The 23,223-nt window shown below is 41.6% G+C and overlaps 1 protein-coding gene across 1 annotated transcript in view; it reads right to left on the bottom strand.

Moving 5' to 3' along the window:
* Window positions 1–23,223, bottom strand: part of TMEM26 (transmembrane protein 26) — a 96,536-nt gene that overhangs the window by 3,511 nt on the left and 69,802 nt on the right. The window contains exons 3-5 of the mRNA XM_082268456.1: window positions 15,107–15,172; window positions 11,946–12,157; window positions 395–471 (exon numbers count right to left, since the gene is read on the bottom strand). Coding sequence (XP_082124582.1) covers window positions 395–471; window positions 11,946–12,157; window positions 15,107–15,172 — 355 coding nt within the window. The remainder of the gene's footprint in view (window positions 1–394; window positions 472–11,945; window positions 12,158–15,106; window positions 15,173–23,223) is intronic.

Raw genomic sequence — 23,223 nt, 5'->3', positions numbered from 1 at the left:
GGATCCTGACAATAATGGCAGCATCCTCCCACATGCTTGACCAAAAGTTTGCTCAGCAACTCAGTGCCCCGCTGAAAGGCTGAGCCAGCCACTCCCATCCCCTCTAAAGCCTGGCGCTCCAGTGCTGGAGTGGCAGAGCACAGAGCGGTGACTAACAGTTATCGTTCTGTGTTTAGAACAGACCCGAAAAGTGATCGCTCAGTTCTCAGTGTAGAGCCAGTGGGGTACAGCTCCAGCATTGGATCAAAGCTGCAACCATCTAGGTAAGTATAAATGTTTTGTTTTTTTTGGATCCCACACTTCTCTTTTAATTCAAAAGAATCAATAGACACACTGTAGCAGTAAATACTTTCAGTAGGATCTAATTAAAATGCTGCTTGCAAATAGTACTCACCAGCCAGATCAAGTGGGAACTGTAACATGCTCCATGTCCATATAGCAAGAATTGAGTAAATCAATATGATGTTTTTTCTGGAAAATAAACATACATAATTGAAATGTGTAATTTTTCATATATCAGAATATTGAAAATAATTACTGTAGGTAATAAAGACAAACATACAATTAATCAAAATTGAAGTTTGTATACTATAGGAGGATGTTCACATATCAAAGTGAAAGTTCACTGATCAAAATAAGTCTAATTTTGCAAAGTAAATGCGCACTAAACTTAGTATATAAGGCAAAGTTGTGTTTACTTTAAACAATTGCTGTCAAAAATCCTTTTTCTAAAAATTCCCTGCGCATAATTGGGTATTCAAATTGTACACAGGTTCATCTAATTTACTAACATCCACTTTGAATAGTAAATATGCATTAAGCTGGTTCATACTTTTTCTGCTCAGGGAACACTTGCTAATTGCACGCCTTTCCTGATCCACAGGCAAAATGTGCTGCTCTTTAGCAGATGGCACCCCCATACATTAGAAAATGTAGCGCTCTTTCACATGCTTGAAATCACATGGTGCCGCAAAACCATGCAATTCCATTGGATTGCGGTTTTAAATAAGGGTCGAGGACTTTTTCCCCCATGTTTCCCACAGGTACAGAAGCCCTTTTCAAATAAATAAGATACTGTTCCCCCTCAAATGAATGAAATACTGTTCCCCTACAAACTCGCCTGCACAGAAACACAAAAATGTAAATTTAGGCTTAGAGAACATCCTCTATGTTTTGCCTTTAGTAAATCAATATCTTCTTCAAAAGGTAGTTCTATTTTATTTTACCTCCAGAACGGATGTTAACCACTTGCAGACCACCCGCCGCAGTTTTACTGCGGCAGGCTAGCTTGGTTGCGCAAAACGACATAGCCCAATTTGGTTGTGCGCGTAGTGCTGGGGGGCGAGCGCGTGCCACCGGTGGTGCATTACCGCCCCCACTAGGCAGCAGGGATTCTGATCCACGGGACCGGCAGCCGCAATTGCCGCCGCACACCCACGATCTCTCTCCGCTGAGAGAGAAGGATGGTCAGCTGGTGTAAACACAGCTGACTGTTCTTTTCTCTGAAATGATCACAGAGCACCTGTGATCCTTCTATATAGGATCACAGGCATGGGCATCTGCAGAACATTTTTCAGGGGAGGGGGGGCATCATTTTAAGGTCACCCATGCTCCGCCCCTTTTCAACAATGTCATGAAGGGGAGGGGCTTAGCCATTATACTTATTTTGAGTATTTTGTTTTTACAAAGCAGACAGCATCATATATTTTTAAAGCATTTATTGATCTAAAAAAAATTGATCCTGTTCCCTGAAAGCATGTTATACAGCGCAATGCTTTGCTGTGCAATTTGGCCCCTTCTATGGCCTAAAATACCTGGCTGATCCTGCCTGACTATGTCCTCCCCTCTGCAAACTGATTACGGTATACCATGGCTGCTGTCAGTTTACGTGCCTCGGTCATCCGCAGCCCTCCGCTCCTCCTCTGTCCTCCCTCCCTGCCTGCCTGCTCCTGTGTCAGTGCCCGCCCCCCCTCTCCTCCTGCTGCTGTAGTTTCAAACCTGTCTACGGTCTGTTTTATAATCCTGTGGGCCCCTGTGTCTGTGTTTTATAAAAATAAGCCATTCTTTACAAGTTTTCAGATCGCCGCTCACGTGACCCACTGCCTCTCTTCTCCTCTCCCCCTCCCCTTCTCCTTCCCTCCCGACTGACATCAGTGAGGAATCCTCGGCCCTGCCCACTGCAGGAAGCTGTCAGATGGGAAGAGGAGAGAGCTCATGTGAGTGATGCTCGGCCCTCTGAAAACTGGTAAAGAACGGCTTATTTTTTTAAAACGCATACACAGACGCACAGGTTTATTAAACAGACCAGGCAGGATGGTATAAAGTGGCTTAAGTGGATTTAAATGGAGGTTAGAGAATGCTTATGTTTTATTTTATGTTTTTATTTAAAATTTGTGAGGTATGTTGTAATTGACATAATAAAAGGGAGTTGCGTTTTTTTTTTTTTCATGCTTCAACAATCCAAAAGTGACAAAATTACCACATTTTAAGGAATAAATAAAGACTGCATAAAAGAAAAGGATGCCTTCCACGACAGGGAACCGCTTGTTTTTGCTGTGTATGTTAACCTGCTCTATCTCACTCAACCACTGCACTCATGGCAGCATTACTGGCTCCTAAACCTTAAAGGTCGCCTTCCAATGATTTATTGCAGGTCTGTGTACGACACAGAACTGTTATTAGTAAAAACAAGCAATGAAAGGCATTCTAAGCTCAAGCTACTCTTCTGCTGCTAAGAAAGAAAAATGTGATTGGATTCATTTAAAGCAGGTAACCATTGGAGCTATAAAAATTAAAAAAAAATTTAATTCTCAAAGGATTTGAGATTAGAGTGAGCATTTCATGCTTAAAGTAGAAAGCTCATTTAAAGGGAATCTATATGTTTTTGACCGGTGAAGTTTTGGCATTGATATTAAAAATATGACTGATCATGCCAAAAAACTGACTTTTTTTTTAGGATAGTGATCATATAAAGCCATTTATTATCACATAGTTGTTTGACTCCTTTTAAATCATAATGATAACAGAAATCAGAAATATGGTCACTGGGGTCAACATACCACGCCCACTGTGAAACATGGTGGTGGCTCACTGATGTTTTGGGGGTGTGTGAGCTCTAAAGGCACTGAGAATCTTGTAAAAATGAATGGCAAGAAGATGGCACCACTCTGGGAACATCTCAAATGTGTGGTGCAAGCAAGATGACCAAAGACATAGCAACATAGAAAAGTGACTTCAGAAAAAAGACCAAGTGGTCCATCGAGTCTGCCTTTTTTTTTATATGTTATGTATTTTTTGTGTTTAGTTTATGGTTTTCGCTTTTTGTTAACTTTTTTAACTATGTTTGTCCCATGCACGTCTGAAACCACTTACTGTAGACTGACTCACTACCTCTGCTGGAAGTTTATTCCAAGCATCAATTACCTTTTCAGTAAATAATACTTTCTAAGATTAGTTTTGCATTTTCCTCCAGTTAGTTTGAGGTCATGTCCCTGTGTTCTTGATCTTGGTGTTTTATTGAAAATACTGTCTTGAACCTTATTGACCCCCTTTGATGTATTTGAAGGTTTCAGTTATGTCTCCTCTTTCCTTTCTTTCCTCCAGACTGAACATATTAAGTTCCTGAAGTCGCTCTCGATATGTTTTATCCCTCAGACCTTTCACCATGTTTGTTACCCGTCTCTGGACTCCTAACTTATCAATATCTTTCTGTAAGAGGGGTCTCCAGAACTGGACACAGTATTCTAAATTAGGTCTTGCTAAATATCTACTGTATATAGCGGAATCAGGACCTCCTCCCTCCTTCTGGTGACCCCTCTAGTGATGCATCCTAGAATTCTATTTGCTTTTCTCACTGTCTGGTCATGCTGTTTGCTCATTTTGCAATCATTTGAAATAAATACCCCCAAATCTTTTCCTTTGTAATGCTGGCCAACACTGTACCCCCAATGCTGTACTCTCTGAAGAGATTCTTTTTCTCTATGTGCATTATTTTACATTTAGAAACATTGAACTGCCGTCTCCACTGATTTGACTTATCTTTCAGCAATGCCAAATCTTGTTCCATGTTGCAGACACCTCCAAGGTTAACAACACTATTGTACAAACTTTGCATGACCTGTCCTGGAGGTATTTTGCCAAGACGAATGGGCATCTATACCCTTTGCAAGAATTCATAGACAACTATTATTACAAAGACTGAAGACTGCAAGATTGAAGCTAAAGGGGGCAATATCAGGATTAGGAACTAAGGGTATGCAGACTTTTGAACAGGGGACATTTCATTTGTTTACCTGTTGTCATGTTTCGTTTTAGGATTGTGCCATTCTGTTATGACCTACAGTTGAATATGAATCCCATAAGAAATAAAAGAAAGGAGTTTTCCTTGCTTACTAAAGTTTTCTTTAAAAATGGTACCTACTGTATATTACCAATTCACCAAGCAAATGCAATATTTTATGCACAACTGTATATACCTAAAAAGCTCTGTGATTCCAGTGTACCTTATTGTAAATGGACAAAGATTATAGATGTATAATATATAAAGTATATACAGTATATATATATATATATATATATATATATATATATATATATATATATACAGCATCTCACAAAAGTGAGTACACCGCTCACATTTTTAAAAATATTTTTTTATATTTTTTCATGTGATAACACTGAAGAAATAACACTTTACTACAATGTAAAGTAGTGAATGTACAGCTTGTATAACAGTGTAAATTTGCTGTCCCCTCAAAATAACTCAACACACAGCCATTAATGTCCAAACCGCTGGCAATAAAAGTGACTACACCCCTAAATTAAAATGTCCAAATTGGGCCAAATTAGCCATTTTCACTCCCCGGTGTCACGTGACTTGTTAGTGTTACAAGGTGTGTTAAATTTGGTATAATTGCTCTCACTCTCTCACATTGGTCACCTGGAAGTTCAACATGGCACCTCATGGTAAAGAACTCTCTGAGGATCAGAAAAAAATAATTGTTGCTCTACAGAAAGATAACATAGGCTATAAGAAGATTACCAAGACCCTGAAACTGAGCTGCAGCACAGTGGCCAAGACCATACAGCGGTATAACAGGACAAGTTTCTCTGAGAACAGGCCTCGCCATAGTCGACCAAAGAAGTTGATTGCTCGTGCTCAGCGTCATATCCAGAGGTTGTCTTTGGGAAAAAGATGTTTGAGTGCTAGTGCTGCCAGGATTGCTGCAAAGGTTGAAGGGGTGGGGGGTCAGCCTGTCAGTGCTCAGACCATACACCGCACACTGCATCAAATTGGTCTGCATGGCCGTTGTCCCAGAAGGAAACCTCTTCTAAAGATGATGCATAAGAAAGCTGGCAGTTTGCTGAAGACAAGCTGACTAAGGACATGGATTACTGGAAACATGTCCTGTTGTCTGATGAGACCAAGATAAACTTATTTGGTTCAGATGGTGTCAAGTGTGTGTGGCGACAACCAGGTGAGGGGAGCAAAGACAAGTGTGTCCTGCCTATAGTCAAGCATTGTGGTGGGAGTGTCATGGTCTGGGGCTGCATTAGTGCTTCTGAATTCAAAGTTCCCGAAGTTCAAATTCTGGGTTCTGAATTTAATTTAATTGAATGCAAGTTTCAAATTCCAATTTCTAAGTTCTGAATTCCAAATGCTAAGTTCTGATTTCCAAATTCCAAAATTTTGAGTTCCAAGCTCCAAGTTCTGAATTCCAAGTTGCAAATTCCAAATTTGGAGTTCTGAATTCCAAATTCTAAACTCAGAGTTCCACAATCTAAATGTCTAGTTCCAAATTTCAAACATTGAGTTCCGAATTAAAAATTTTGAGTTCTGAATTCCAAGTTCCAATATCCAAATTCCGAATTCCGAATTCTGAATTCCAAATAATGAATCCTGATTTTCAAATGCTGGGTTTCGAATTCCAAAATTCTGAGTTCCAAATTTCAAATTCCAAGTTCTGAGTTCCAAATTCCAAGTTCTGAATACTGATTTCCGAATTTGAAATTCTGAGTTCCGTATACTAAACTCTGAGTTCCATAATACAAATTCTGAGTTTCAAATTTCAAATTCTGAGTTGTGGTTTCCAAAGTCTTGAATTCAAAATTCAGTTTTCTGAATTCCAAGCTCCAATTTCCGAATTCCAAGTTCTAAGTTCCAAGTTCTGAGTTCCAAATTCTGAGTTCCAAATTCCGAGCCTGTAATTTCTAATTTTGAGTTCCTCACTCCAAAATCTGTGTTTCAAATCCCAAGTTCTGAATACCAAGTTCAGAATTCCAAATTCCGAGCAGCAAGGCCCTGTCTCTCAGGTTAGTCCCCCATACAAAGAGAGATGATAGTAAGAAAAAAAAAAAGCTGTGAACGGCTCTGATACTAAGTGATCACTGTGTGATCACATGACGCCTAGTAAATAATAGTCATGAATAGGATCCATTCATGACATTGTTGTTTACTACTGTGTGTGGTCTGTGATTCTTCACCAGTGAACACATGGTACCTGGGCCAATCACAGCATTACCATGTGCTAGCTGTGGGCTAATCACATTATCACAATAGAAAACAAAGAGTCATGAATGAAATATCATGAATTCATGACATTTCAAATGATTTCTGTTAGTGATCATCACAGTGAAATAAAACAATAAATCCCTGATCAACCCTATGGTGACACCAAACTACTCTGATGTGAGTATGTAAAAAAAAGAGAAAGAAAAACACTTAAAAAAGAAGAAAATGTCAAAAAAATAAAATAAAATATTATTTAATTGTTGTTTTTTTACATACTGTCACCAGTCAGTATCCCTGATCACTGCCACACCAGTCACAGGATGATGCTGTACTGCTCTAGTAAAAGAAGGGAAAAAAAATAATTCCTTGAGTTTTTCAAAAAATGATGACAAAATAATTACAACTTCAAAAAACTAGCTATGCCTCTTACTAAATACCTTGGTCTTCCTACTTTCCAAAAATAGGTCATTTGGGAGGAGGGGGGGGGGGGGGTTGTACTGTCTTGGCATTTTAGGGCCTCAAGAGATGAGATAGGTTGTCAGTAAATCAGAACTGGTCAATTTTAAAATATATATACAATGGCTTTATAGGTTTCACACAGACTAAGTAGTATACACTGATTTGAGTTATTTTTACCAAAAGGAATGCAGCAGACTATATTTTGGCCTAGATTTATGAAGAAAAATGTTGTTTGCAAAATTTTATAACCAAAACTAAAAAAAAAAAAAAAGATGTTTTTTTCTCAAAATTTTTGGTATTTTATATACCAAAAAATAAATGATTAAATAATACCAAAGAAAGCTCTTATTGAGTGAAAAAAAAATGATTTAACTTTAATTTGGGTACAGTGTTGCAAGGCCAAGCAATTGCCAGTTATAGTAGCACAGTGCTGAATAGCAAAAAATACCCTGGTCAAGGGGGTAAAACCTTCCAGAGGTCAAGTGGTTAAAATGGAAAATGGTTCAGCAAATACACAACACAAATAATAGTAATGATAATAATTTTCACATAAATTGTGTAAATATTCACTTCAAATGTTTCATAATGTGACAAAAAAGTTGTTTACCCTTTTCGTTTGCATATGCTTGGTTATTCAATGTGAAATAATTTTTTTCACCTGATTGGATAATTAATATAAATTTTAACACAAATTATTGTGTGAAGATTCTCAACTTCTTTAATAAATCAGCCTATGACCATCCGTGCCTCCTATAAGTGCCCATCAGTGCTGCATATCAGTGCAGCCTTATCAGTGTCTTCTCTTCAGTGCCCATCAGTGACGCCTCGTCATTGTCCATCAGTGTCAACTTATACAGTGCCCATCAGTGCAACCTATTAGTGCCCATCACTGCAGCCTAATCAGCGCACATCAGTGAAGGAGGAAAATTACTCATTTACAAACATTTATAACAGAAACTTAGAAAAACTTTTTATTTTTCTATATTTTCGGTCTTTTTTTATTTATTTAGCAAAAAACCCCCCCAAAAAAACAGAACACAGTGGTGAGTAAATACCACCAAAAGAAAGTTCTATCTGTCTCAAAAAAATGATAAACATTTTATTTGTGTGCAGTGTTGCATGAAGGTGTTATTGTCATTCAAAATGCTACAGCACTGAATGCTGAAAATTGGCCTGGGCAGAAAGGGGGTGAAAGTGCCCAGTAGGCAATTGATTAAGGTGACATTTTGTGCACCTCCCTACCTCAATATCAAGTGTTTATTTAATTTTTATTACAAATAAAGTTTTTACTTGAAATCATAATAAAGAATTAATCCAATGATAACTGGTTTAAGAGTTTTATTTGAGTAATGCTGTTTGAGTGCTTTGCCAAATTCCAAACTGATCACGTTATCTCTGGCTTTTGTATTGATTCTGTCTCAAGAACATAACACTCTTTGCACATAAACCCTCTAAGCAGATAATGAAAAACAACCTGTTTACCTAACATCACAGAACAGATGTTACTGAACCTAAAATGTAAAAGTCATTTTTCCCCAACATTTATTGGTATATTTAGTAGAATAAATAGGATGCCTTTAATCTCCCCATTTTAGTTGAATTTAATCAACTGTAATATCGATGACTTACTGGTAGACAGCATTTGGAATGTGAAGTCTGCATTCGGATTACATTCTTTATTGTCTGGAGTAGTATTGTTGTTATGAAATATAAACAGTAGCAGAGCCTCAGTCTTTGTGAATTTAATTTATTTGACTTCTCCGAAGCTATCATCCTTTTATTTTTAACTTAAAAGATCGGAGCGTAAGATGAAGGCAAACAGCAAGAACAGATTAGTCATTTTATTATTAAATGGGCTTTTTTTCACAGTAAGAAATAGGTAAACAATTTAGTCTTATAAAATCCAGTGTTAGTCTGGCCAAAGAACTGTTGTGGATTATTGTAAGTATTTTAAAAGTTATTATTGACTTATTGTAGGGATGACAATCTTTTGAAACTGCATATTTTAATGACATACAGTTTATTATGTGAAGATTATTTTTTTTATTGTATCTGTAACATTTGCCATTATTAATCGTGTGGTATTGACATAAATAGAATCTAAACATTGTTTGTTTATACAAGTTCCCCTTTCTGAATGCTTGCTCCATGATGCCTGCAAAATACTGGTTGGTTTCAGATTGATCAATCATTTAAAAATAGATGAACAATTAAATGTCTTCATTGAATATAGGTTGATGCAATATTCCCCCATAACAAAAGTGGTTCTAATTTCATGTAGGTAATGGCTGACAGTTTCTTCACCTGTTTGCTACAATAAATGTCTACAGTGTTTTCCTGGCTTTGATAAGTAATTACTAATGATGTAAATCAGGGACACACCAATAAAGATTAATGCTAACGCCCTCTGACGAAGTTGATGATGAAACGCGTTAGGGCGTGACCACGCAGCTACAACACAGCGTTCTCAGCTACTGCCATCAGCTCTCTCCACCACCGGTGACCGTGGGACGGTGAACGGCGAACGGTGTGGGCGTTAGAGCTTGGTTAAATGAGACACATTGCCTTTTATTTTATGTTTGCTGTAAGTGCATATTGAGAATGGGGTTTTTTTTGTATAGATTCAATAAAGTGTTAACAGACTTCACTATGAGCTGTCCCCTTTTTTCTCATAACCTTGGCCTGTGTGTCACTGCATTCAATTAGAGGGGATGCGATTTGTCTGATAATTAATCGGAGACTGTGCCTGGTGCTTTGAGATTTATTGAAATGAAAAAAATCCGCGCTTAGGATAAGACGTCAATCGACGAAATGTACGTAGAGCGTCATCACGCCACATCCGCCCAAGTGGAACGCACATCCGGACCGTGGCTCGCACGGCGTCCCGGAAGTCCGCAACGACTATTGTTTTTACCTGCCTATTTACCCATCACGTTTGTAAGTACCCATTTTTGATGTAATAAAGCCTTTTGACAAAAACGGTACTACTCTATGTGAAGCCTTCTTCCCCCACATATATACCCGTGGACCCTAACTGTAAGGACCCCGATACGGAGGACTCGGGCAGGACATTGGACCATACTAGCGATACAGTAATAAGGGGACCCCCAGGATTATTTATCCAAGGCTTGATACCCCTGCAGGGGTGATCAAATCTGGTGAGTGCGGTCCAAGGGGTGCGGGGAGCACTGAATGGTCACCGGCACTCGAGCATCACCATAATTTCTGCCAGAGCACCTGCACCAGTCACTTTTTGCACCCCTAATCCAGGGAGTGTTTCACCATAGTGGGACTCACCTCTCTTCTAGGACTTTTAGCCATTACGGACTTACCAGTACCTGTAGTTCTGATTTTACATTTTTAGCGTCTTATTTATATACCTGCGTTTTAATATTTGATGCTTCTTATTTTAGAGCTTGCACTTTTTAGGGTTTTCACTTTTTAAAGATTTCACAGTTCACGTATGTAATAATATATGATTTTAGGTTGATTCAATATATTTTTATCAATCCTTTTTAGGTTGGCTTACTCATTTTTAAGGTTCACTCACTTAGGAACCAATTTATTTATTTATATTTGGAACTTGCACCAGTACGATTGTACATTTTTCACAGAATTGGATCACCTATTTCTTGCACTTAACCCCAGATTTTTTTCCATTAGTATGAAGCACCTGACACTTTATTTCATATTCAATATTTATTTATGAAGCACAAGACACTTTATCAATTCTATACCTAACATTTATTTTAGCATCATTAGAAAGCGAACGTATTAGCAGGTATATACTGGCAGCGCCATCAACCTGTTCTTGCAGCTTTGAGATTTATGCCTTTCCTTTCCATAGCTGTGGTGAGTTTTCTACCATAAGGGGGTGATTATCCACAAGGTGTGGTGACAGTCCATTTCAAATGTGTTTTTTCCGGCCATACACATCCCTCCTGAATGTTTCTTAACTACTGCTGATCACTGGTGTTATGCAACTACGGATTATTCACAGCACTTGTAGTTACTTTTAGAGCGCTGCTAATGTTGGATGGATTTTCATCTAGTATCATTTTAATTACTAATGATGAGCTTTACTGCTCTGGGTTTGACCAAGGTTTGGATAACTTCAAAGAAATGTGGATGCTGAACCCGAACCCCACTGAAATCAAACAAAAAACCATGCAGGACAAAGTGACAGCTCTTCTGCAAAGGTCTCCCCAACCCTTCCTAGGTGAGGGAGAGATAGTGATCTGTGACACAGCAAGGACCTAGCTACCAACCGTTAGGACCAACTACTGTCAAAAGGCCAAGAAAGTGGCATAAGTTCTCCAAATGGTCGCTGACTGCTGATTTCAGCTGTGACTGTGATGAAGGAAGAGGGTGTAAGGTAGGACAAGTGGGGTGAGTATATGGGGGTCAAGGATTTTCTTTACAGAGGCACTAGGATTGATTTGCTAAAGGAGAATAGGCTGTTCACTTTACATGCGGATTTTCACCACAGCTTAGTAAATGGGGTGAACCTTCACTTTGCAAAGAATACCCAGTCATGTGAAAGGAAAAGAATATTTGCTTGCACGTGATTGGTTGAGAAGTCAGAGAATTTTCCCCAGAACGGAATGAGTTGAAGCTCTGCTAATTCCCCTGATGCTAGTTGCAATAACACTAAACACAGGCTTCTAAGTCACTTACCTGGGACAAGTTTAGATATCAGGTAAGCCAGAGTATAGTCAGAAGTTCTAATATGCATGCTTGATCTGAGTTAATGACTCAAAGTATAGACAACACAGGATCAGCAAGACAGCCAGGCAACTGGCGTTTCCAGAATCAGAAGAAAGAACTGGAAGCTTCCATGTTCCTTCGTGAAAAGGTTTAGTTTAAGCAGAAAGTACAGTGACATGGTCCCAGAATTTAAATGCCTAAAGTCTCTAAGGTTGTAAATCACATTTTTATTTTATTCTGCACTATAAAAAAACACCATACAATGTACCTTACGACAACTACTTCCATTGTCTCACTAGTGAATTCCAAAATATCTGCAGCAGTGCCCACAAACATCAAAAGAAGTTGAGAAAGCTGATCGCGGGTTATTCCTCCTCCAATTGGCAGGAGCCATCTTCCAATAATCAAAAGCAGAAGAAATGTCTGGTGTAATCCTAGCGTCCAGGCTGATTGACAGATTGATGAAATTAATTCATTGGCCTGTATTTAAAAAGAAAACAATGTTTGTTGTTCCAGCACCCATTAGGATATCGAGAAACATCATGTTTAATGCTGATCTCCAGCATTTAGTGAAGTTTAAATAGTTTGTTTGGATAAGTTTGGCCCAAATAAACGATTTAAACTTCACTAAAAGCTGGAGGTCAGCTTTAATAAGACGTACAAGGGCAGACATACTGTTTGTCTGGCCTCTACAAAGTAGAAGGTTCTGCCACTGCCACTTACAATTTAAACTCAGAATGAGGAAATACATGTCAGAGATGAGAATGCTAGGAACAGGCACATAAACTCTGGTTGCAGTTATTAGTAGTGAACTGAACTTGTATTATTGTAGCACCTCCTTTGTTTGTCCAGAAGGGCTGACAGAGTGGTTTAAAATATATGTTACCCCAAAATTTTATATTCCTGATTTGTGTCTGTTGTACTATGTAATCGTGTTAAAAGTATCCTGTTCTCTTTGTATTTTTTCCTTTGTGTGACGTACCTGGGGATCCTGCCAGTCTCCCTGCTTTTCTGTTTCAAGCTGACCACACTAGGCATGGAAGCACATCCATCCCAGCGTGGTAAATTTTCTCGGTGTGCTGGGAGAACAGCCTGTCTGTCCTCCAATGATTAGGCTTGTGCTGACAAGCCCCCCTCAACAACCATTGACTGGGAAGATCAGTGTACTGTGTGTGTGTATATATATATATAAATATATATATATATATATGTGTGTGTGTGTATATATATTTATATATATGTATAATTTTTTTAAGTGTATGTATATATACAGTACTGTGAAAAAAATGTTTTACGTAGTTGTGAAAAAATGCTGTAAATTAAAAAAAGCTTTCAGAAATAGTGGCCCCGAATCAGTGCCATCTTAAGAGCATTAAAGGGCCCCGGGCAATGCAGTGCACTGGGGCCCTGCCTACACAATTACCCACGAGAATAAAAATGCAAATTATCGATAAGGCGATATTTATTGGCACAGCAGTGCCAGGCTAATGAATGCTTCCAAGTTCAGTGGCTGGGTCCGGTGAACACACACACAGACGTGAGTCAGACTCCACTGTCCTGTGTGTGCCTGTTCCCATGGAGGCGGACAGGCATTCCTGCAGTTGTGAGTTTCCCCTCCACGGCCCAAGTGGCCTGACAGCAGTGCAGAGCCTGACAGGCGCTTGCCACCTGCTAAGTTTGGCGGTGGGATGCACGCGAGAAAGAATCGAGACTGATGAGTGGGGCCCCAGGTCAACTGCCCAGTGTGCCAATTTGGTAAGATGTCCCTGCCCCAAATGTATTCTACAGCAGGACAAGGACTTTAAACATGCAGCCAATGTCATTAAGAACTATGTTCAGCGTAAAGAAGAACAAGGAGCACTGATCTCAACAACATCAAGTCTGTCTGATATTACGTGAAGAGACAGAAGGATTTGAAACCACAGAAGATCTGTGGTGAGTTCTCCAAAATATTTGGAGCTCTTCTTTGTACAGTACTGTATATATGCCTTTAATTTCTATTTTAAACTGAATGAGTTGTTTTAAAAGGTAAGGGTTCACGTATAATTTAAAGCCACCCATACATCATGCTGATGACTCCCAGTAACACATTCCCATGAATAATAAATCGTTTCAGTCCCTGACCTGCCAGCCAGTGCCACCCTGCCTGGTCCTCATTGTTGCTGCTCTTGTACAGTCTGTGCATTATTGTTGGTAGTGCACTACGTACCTACGTAAGTAAGGCCTCATGCACACTGAGCGTTAAGAACCCTGCTTTTAGCTGCCCCTTCATGTTAGCCTTTGTGTCCATGCACACATAAGCATTTAGAGACAGAAAAAAATCACTTGTGCGTTAAGGAGAGGAGCATTTGAGCAGTTAAAATGATTGACACGTGTAAACACGTCTAAACGTGCGTTAACGCTAGGCATGTCAAATGCTTGAGCAATAATTAATTTCAATTGCCAGAATACATGAATATTCTTCCAAAACGTGGCTGCCGGGAGGAAAGGTGTTTAGGAGAGCTGATCAAACACCATGTTTGCAAGAGGCCTAAGTGCTTGCAGGTCGGAGAGTTTGTTTAACTTTTTTAGATGTTGGTTTTTGTTGGCAGAGGAAGACGATCCTTCCTAAAATACACACCTAATGTACTTTATGCGCATATGCTTGCAAAATCTGAAGATCTACATGCACAAAATCTGCAGCTGTGTCCTCCTTTTTGTGTGTGGTTAAATGCAATACACATATTTATATACAGTATAGGTACAGCTGTTTTTATGGCCTCATTGATTACTATAGTGCTGCGTTTAGATGCGTACAAAACTATCTGCTGTACGCATCAAAACACAGCATTTTTTCTGCCTGTGTGAATGAGCTTTAAAAGCTACTGTTTTCTGATTTTGCCTGTATTATATACCCTTCTGATTTTGTCTGTATTATATAGCCACATATGACAGATGTTTGATCCTTCTAAGCTGCCTGATCTGTTGTAGGACTGGCCAATCAGCATCCTGTCTTCCAAGAACCTCTCAGTGCTGATGTACACACAATATTATGCATTAGGAAAAAAAACAGCCATTTGAGAAAGGAGGAAAGGTGACACTGTATCAAGGCTAACCTTTTTATATATAAATTCTGCGACACAGAGTTTTCACAGCTGCTATCCTGGAACTGTTAGAGAGATATGAGAGGAAAGAGGGAGTAATAAATAGCATACAGCAGTGATGGCGAACCTTGGCACCCCAGATGTTTTGGAACTACATTTCCCATGAAATCTCAACTACACTGCAGCGTGCATGAGCATCATGGCAAATGCAGTTCCAAAACATGTGGGGTGCCAAGGTTCACCATCACTGGCATCCTTTATTCACAGGTACTTTAGTAATAATAGCATGGGGAATAGCAAGGGTCACTTTCCCGTCTGTATGTCTTAGAAAGGAATATAGGCCTACCTGGCTTAATATGTCACTGCTTGCTGTTCCATTAGTGTCCATTGCTTTGGTACTGTTAACACATTCCTTAAAAGCAAATGCAAAAGATTAATTGGTTTTTATTTAAATACATCATTTAATGTTTGGTTGAGAAACTGCCTGCTTTTTTTCCAGATAAAACATTTTCAAAATATCACTGTTAATAAAGCTCCAGTAAGATAATAAAATACCATTTAACCCAGCAATATATGTATATTTAAACATATCTAAATATAGTTTTATATAGGACTAGCATAAATACCTGGTATTATTCCCCCATATGTCTTTGGACTCACAAGGTGCCGCAAAATCAATCAAAACCACGGGTTGTAGGACAGAAAGTTGCTTGAATTCCCCATCAAACCCACACAGTGATGATGCAGGAATGCCTCCTGCCGGGCCATTGTCCTCTCCAGATGAGGGTGGAGGGGAAGCCGTCCTCGCTAAGAGAAGACAGGAGAAGACAGTGATTATCGTTAGCGGCTATAGCAGCCGCTAGCGATAATCACAAGAGAATCTCGCAAGCTGGTTGTACCCAAGTTGATCAATCGGTCAACTTGGTACATTAAACCTGCCGATTAATGGTTCAAATCTCAGACGGTTCCTGCAGAACCGGCTGAAATTCGAACCGTCTATGGCTGGCCTAAGAAAACTAAGCAGGATTTTTGAGTGCTGAAGTTGTCAGAAAAGAGAACCTTAAATGGTAATCAACATTTTTTGTGAAATAAGGTTGTAACTAGTGTTGAGCGAACACGAACTGTATTATTCGGGTCCGTACCGGATAATTGGATTTTTGCTACCCGGACACGGACCCGAAAACTTTACTGTATGTTCGGGCTTAAAATCCGTGTTCGGTAATTTCATTGATTTTGCTGTGTGGGGGGTGGTGCAGTGAACAATCTTTTTGCCCTCACTTGAGCCCAGTGAGGAGGAGGAGGAGGGAGAAAAAAATATATTTTTATCAGTCTGTTGTGTGCAGCGTTCAGCTATATTTTACTACAGATTGCTGTTCTAATCTGCTATTTAAAAATTACAAAGTTAAAGGGGAATTTTTTTTTTTTTCCCTTCATAGCCTGCTGCTGACCGTGACATAAAACATAAGACACTGCTGTGTTCACATGCGCTATTGAAAAATCACCAATTTTATATACTTTTTTCTATTCCGCTATTCAATATACACCCTTTTGGGGTAAAAAATATTAAATTGCGGCATAGTCTGTACTAATCTGCTATTTAAAAATTACAAATTTAAAGGGGAATTTTTTTTTTTTTTCCTTCATAGCCTGCTGCTGACCGTGACATAAAACATAACACACTGCTGTGTTCACATGTGCTATTAAACTATTAAAAAATCACCAATTTTATATACTATTTTCTATTCCGCTATTCAATATACACCCTTTTGAGGTGAAAAAAATTAAATTGCGGCATAGTCTGTATCGATACGTGTGAGATACACCTTTCAAATTTTTTGGGAGCATCTTCCACCGCCAAGGATTGCAGGGCGCTTCAGTTTGCCTCCTGTTCTGAACTCCTCCTACTCCTCTTCCTCATCCTCATCCTGCCTTTAGGGTACAAAAAATTGTAATCGGGGCCTAGTCTGTGTTTGTACGTGTGAGATACACCTTTTTATATACTATTTTCTATTCCGCTATTCAATCTACACCCTTTTGGGGTAAAAAAAATTACATTGCGGCATAGTCTGTATCGGTACGTGTGAGATAAACCTTTAAAATTTTTTGGGCGCATCTTCCACCGCCGAGGATTGCAGGGTGTTTCAGTTTGCCTCCTGTTCTGAACTCCTCCTACTCCTCATCCTCATCCTGCCTTTAGGGTACAAAAAATTGTAATTGTGGCCTAGTCTGTGTTTGTACGTGTGAGATACACCTTTTTATATACTATTTTCTATTCCGCTATTCAATCTACACCCTTTTGGGGTAAAAAAAAAATTAAATTGCGGCATAGTCTGTATCGGTATGTGTGAGATACACCTTTCAAATTTTTTAGGCGCATCTTCCACCGCCAAGGATTGCAGGGTGCTTCAGTTTGCCTCCTGTTCCGAACTCCTCCTACTCCTCATCCTGCCTTTAGGGTACAAAAAATTGTAATCGGGGCCTAGTCTGTGTTTGTACGTGTGAGATACACCTTTTTATATACTATTTTCTATTCCGCTATTCAATCTACACCCTTTTGGGGTAAAAAAAATTAAATTGCGGCATAGTCTGTATCGGTACGTGTGAGATAAACCTTTAAAATTTTTTGGGCGCATCTTCCACCGCCGAGGATTGCAGGGTGTTTCAGTTTGCCTCCTGTTCTGAACTCCTCCTACTCCTCATCCTCATCCTGCCTTTAGGGTACAAAAAATTGTAATTGTGGCCTAGTCTGTGTTTGTACGTGTGAGATACACCTTTTTATATACTATTTTCTATTCCGCTATTCAATCTACACCCTTTTGGGGTAAAAAAAAATTAAATTGCGGCATAGTCTGTATCGGTATGTGTGAGATACACCTTTCAAATTTTTTAGGCGCATCTTCCACCGCCAAGGATTGCAGGGTGCTTCAGTTTGCCTCCTGTTCCGAACTCCTCCTACTCCTCATCCTGCCTTTAGGGTACAAAAAATTGTAATCGGGGCCTAGTCTGTGTTTGTACGTGTGAGATACACCTTTTTATATACTATTTTCTTTTCCGCTATTCAATCTACACCCTTTTGGGGTAAAAAAAATTAAATTGCGGCATAGTCTGTATCGGTACGTGTGAGATACATCTTTCAAATTTTTTGGCCGCATCTTCCACCGCCGAGGATTGCAGGGTGCTTCAGTTTGCCTCCTGTTCCGAACTCCTCCTACTCCTCATCCTCATCCTGTCTTTAGGGTACAAAAAATTGTAATCGGGGCCTAGCCTGTGTTTGTACGTGTGAGATACACCTTTTTATATACTATTTTCTATTCTGCTATTCAATCTACACCCTTTTGGGGTAAAAAAAATTAAATTGCGGCATAGTCTGTATCGGTACGTGTGAGATACACCTTTCAAAGTTTTTGGGCGCATCTTCCACCGCCGAGGATTGCAGGGTGCTTCAGTTTGCCTCCTGTTCCCGAACTCCTCCTACTCCTCATCCTCATCCTCATCCTGCCTTTAGGGTACAAAAAATTGTAATTGGGGCCTAGTCTGTGTTTGTACGTGTGAGATACACCTTTTTATATAATATTTTCTATTCCGCTATTCAATCTATACCCTTTTGGGGTAAAAAAAATTAAATTGTGGCATAGTCTGTATCGGTACGTGTGAGATACACCTTTCAAATTTTTTGGCCGCATCTTCCACCGCCGAGGATTGCAGGGTGCTTCAGTTTGCCTCCTGTTTCCGAACTCCTCCTACTCCTCATCCTCATCCTGCCTTTAGGGTACAAAAAATTGTAATCGGGGCCTAGTCTGTGTTTGTACGTGTGAGATAAACCTTTTTATATACTATTTTCTATTCCGCTATTCAATCGACACCCTTTTGGGGTAAAAAAAATTAAATTGCGGCATAGTCTGTATCGGTACGTGTGAGATACACCTTTCAAAGTTTTTGGGCGCATCTTCCACCGCCGAGGATTGCAGGGTGCTTCAGTTTGCCTCCTGTTCCCGAACTCCTCCTACTCCTCATCCTCATCCTCATCCTGCCTTTAGGGTACAAAAAATTGTAATTGGGGCCTAGTCTGTGTTTGTACGTGTGAGATACACCTTTTTATATAATATTTTCTATTCCGCTATTCAATCTATACCCTTTTGGGGTAAAAAAAATTAAATTGTGGCATAGTCTGTATCGGTACGTGTGAGATACACCTTTCAAATTTTTTGGCCGCATCTTCCACCGCCGAGGATTGCAGGGTGCTTCAGTTTGCCTCCTGTTTCCGAACTCCTCCTACTCCTCATCCTCATCCTGCCTTTAGGGTACAAAAAATTGTAATCGGGGCCTAGTCTGTGTTTGTACGTGTGAGATAAACCTTTTTATATACTATTTTCTATTCCGCTATTCAATCGACACCCTTTTGGGGTAAAAAAAATTAAATTGCGGCATAGTCTGTATCGGTACGTGTGAGATACACCTTTCAAATTTTTTGGGCGCATCTTCCACTGCCGAGGATTGCAGGGTGCTTCAGTTTGCCTCCTGTTCCGAACTCCTCCTACTCCTCATCCTGCCTTTAGGGTACAAAAAAATTGTAATCGGGGGCCTAGTCTGTGTTTGTACGTGTGAGATAAACCTTTTTATATACTATTTTCTATTCCGCTATGCAATCTACACCCTTTTGGGGTTAAAAAAATTAAATTGCGGCATAGTCTGTATCGGTACGTGTGAGGTACACCTTTCAAATTTTGGGCGCATCTTCCACCGCCAAGGATTGCAGGGCGCTTCAGTTTGCCCCCTGTTCCGAACTCCTCCTACTCCTCTTCCTCATCCTCATCCTCCCTTTAGGGTACATAAAATTGTAATCGGGGCCTTGTCTGTGTTTGTACATCTGATATACACCTTTTTATATACTTTTTTCTATTCCGCTATTCAATATACACCCTTTTGGGGTGAAAAAAATTAAATTGCGGCATACTTTGCATATTTGACTATGAGATACACCCGTTGTATTTGTATACTGTTTTTCTATTCCGCTATTTAATAAACACCCTTTTGGGGTAAAAAAAAATAAATTGCGGCATAGTTTGCATATTTGACTATGAGATACACCCGTGGGATACTGTTGTTGTTTTGTTCCGGTATTCAATAAACACCTTTCTAGGGCAAGATCATAAATTACAGAAATATGAGGAGACCGCCAAATAGGGGCCGTGGCCTGGGTAGTGGTGCTGCTGGTAGAGCTCCTGTTGCAAGGAGAGGACGTGGTCGATCTGTGCCAGCTACACACACAAGTGAAACACCTTCCTCAAGTGTGAGTAGGCGACAGAACCTGCAGCAGTATTTGGTAGGGCATCATGCGCCTCTACAAGTGTTGAGGCAAGAACAAGTACAGGCGATAGTAGATTGGGTTGCTAACAGTGCCTCCAGTTCCTTCACATTGTCTCCCACCCAGTCTACTGCAGAAAGGTCAGAGTTGGCACCTGTAGCCGATGTCCAACCGTCTTTCGCCTCACCCCCTTGCAAATCAGGCAAGCAGTCTGAGCCCCAAGTCATGCAGCAGTCTCTTCTTCTTTTTGATGACTCTGTCAGAAGGGTTTCCCAGGGCGATCCACCTAGCCCTGCCCCAGAAGTGGAAGAGATTGAGTGCAGCGATGCCCAACCACTTATTTCTCAAGATGAGTACATGGAAGGACCATCGCAGCACGTCTCCGATGACGAAACTCAGGTGCCAACTGCTGCGGCACTCAGAATTGTGGAGACCGACAAGGAGGGCAGGGGTGAAGACTGGGTGGAAGATGATGTGGAGGACGATGAGGTCTTCGACCCCACATGGAATGAAGGTCATGCAGGTGACCTGAGTAGTTTGGAGGGAGAGGCGGTGGTCGCACAGAGCCACCAGCACAGCAGAAGAGGGAGCTGGGTGCAGAAGCGGAGCGGCCATGCCCTAGACACTACGCCTGCTACTGCCCAACACAGCAAGGGACCGAGTGCACCAAAGCCAGCTCAAAGGAGTTCTCTAGCGTGGAAGTTCTTCAGACAATGTGCTGATGACAGGACAAGAGTGGTTTGCACCCTGTGCAATCAGAGCCTTAAGCGAGGCATAAACCTTCTCAACCTGAGCACAACCTGCATGATCGGGCATCTAAGTGCAAAGCACGATCTGCAGTGGAGTAGACACCTTCAAAACCAAGAAAGGTCTCTGGCTCCTCCTGCTTCCTCTTCTGCTGCAGTCTCGGCCTCTTCATCCACCTCTGTAGTGATACCGGCACCTGCCACACCGCAAACAGACGATCTGTCAGCAACACCACCACCTGGGTCACCAACCATCTCCACAATGTCCCGTGGAAGCGTTCAGCTTTCCATCTCCCAAACACTTCAGAGGAAGAGGAAGTACCCCCCTACCCACCCGCGATCCCTGGCTCTGAATGCCAGCATTTCAAAATTATTGGCCTTTGAAATGCTGTCATTCCGTCTGGTGGAGATGCAAAGTTTTAAAAGCCTTATGTCAGTGGCTGTCCCACAGTACTTCGTGCCCAGCCGCCACTACTTTCCAGGCAAGCCATCCCTTCCCTGCACAACCAAGTGGGGGAAAAATCAGGTGTGCACTGCGCAACGCCATCTGTGGCAAGGTCCACCTAACTACCGATACGTGGACCAGTAAGCACAGTCAGGGGCGTTATATCTCGGCACACTGGGTAAATGCAGTGGCGGCTGGGCCTGAGGCGGATAGCAATTTGGCGCATGTCCTTCCACCACCGAGGATTGCAGGGCACTTCAGTTTGCCTCCTTTTCCTAACTCCTCCTACTCCGCTTCCTCATCCTCTACCGCCTCCTCATCCGGTCAGCGTAACACCTTCACCACCAACTTCAGCACAGCCAGGGGTAAACGACAGCAGGCTGTTTTAAAACTTGCCTGTTTAGGGGAAAAACCACACAACGCGCAGGAGTTGTGGAGGAGCATGGAACAGCAGACAAATGAGTGGTTGCTGCCAGCGAGCCTCAAGCCCGGCCTGGTGGTGTGCGATAACGGGCAAAATCTCATAGCAGCTCTGGGCCTAGCCGGTTTGACGCACATCCCTTGCCTGGCGCATGTGCTGAATTTGGTGGTGCAGAGGTTCCTTAAAAATGACCCCGATATGTCAGAGCTGCTGCAGAAAGTGTGGGCCGTCTGTGCGCACTTTCGGTGTTCTCACCCTGCTGCTGCTCGCCTGTCAGCGCTGCAGCGTAACTTCGGCCTTCCCGCTCACCGCCTCATATGTGACGTGCCTACAAGGTGGAACTCCACCTTGCACATGCTGGAAAGACCATAGTGGAGTTTCAGCTGCAGCACGCACGCGTGAGTCGCTCTGCGGAACAGCACCACTTCACCACCAATAACTGGGCCTCCATGCGAGACCTGTGTGCCTTGTTGCGCTGTTTTGAGTACTCCACCAACATGGCCAGTGCTGATGACGCCGTTGTCAGCTTAACTATCCCACTTCTATGCCTCATTCAAAAAACGATTCGGGCGATGATGGAAGAGGATGTGGCACAGGAGGAGGAGGAGAAGGAAGAGGGATCATTTCCAAGGCTTTCAGGGCAGTCATTCACAAGTGGCTCCGAGGGTGGGTTCCTGCACCCACAAACGCCAGGTACACAATTGTCCAGCAGGGGCACAGAGGATGAGGAGGATGAGGAGGGGGAGATGGAGGAGGAGCTGGAACCATGTTCACAACAGGGTGGCACCCAGGCCAGCTCATGGCCATCACTGGTGCGTGGCTGGGGGGATACAGAGGACACAGACGATACACCTCCCACAGAGGACAGCCTTTCGTTGCCTCTGGGCAGCCTGGCACACATGAGCGATTACATGCTGCAGTGTCTCCACAATGACCGTCGAGTTTCCCACATTCTAACTTGTGATGATTACTGGGTGGCCACGCTGCTGGATCCCCGTTACAAGGACAACGTACCGTCCTTAATTCATTCACTGGAGCGTGATCGCAAGATGCGCGAGTACAAGCGCACGCTGGTAGACGCGATGCTGCTGGCATTCCCACCTGACAGCGGGGCCACAGTGGAAGCACAAGGCCAAGGCAGAGGAGGAAGAGGTCACCAACGCAACCAGGGCACCGCCAGCACCTCAGAAGGCAGGGTTAGCATGGCCGAAATGTGGAAAAGCTTTGTCAGCACTCCACAACAAACAGCAGCACCAGCAGCTCATATGGAACGTCTTAGCAGGAGGCAGCATTTCACCAACATGGTGGAGCAGTATGTGTGCACACGCCTACATGTAGTGAATGACGGGTCTGCCCCCTTCAACTTCTGGGTCTCCAAATTGGGCACATGGCCTGAGCTTGCCCTTTACGCCTTGGAGGTGCTGGCGTGCCCTGCAGCCAGTGTATTATCTGAACGTGTATTTAGCACGGCTGGGGGCGTTATCACAGACAAGCGCAGCTGCCTGTCCAGAGACAATGTGGACAAGCTCACATTCATTAAAATGAA

Source organism: Pelophylax lessonae (assembly GCF_965119305.1).
Source record: "Pelophylax lessonae genome assembly, chromosome: 9".
Classification (NCBI taxonomy): domain Eukaryota; kingdom Metazoa; phylum Chordata; class Amphibia; order Anura; family Ranidae; genus Pelophylax; species Pelophylax lessonae.
Note: the sequence above shows the minus strand (reverse complement) of the source record. Positions and strands in the feature narration are given on the sequence as shown.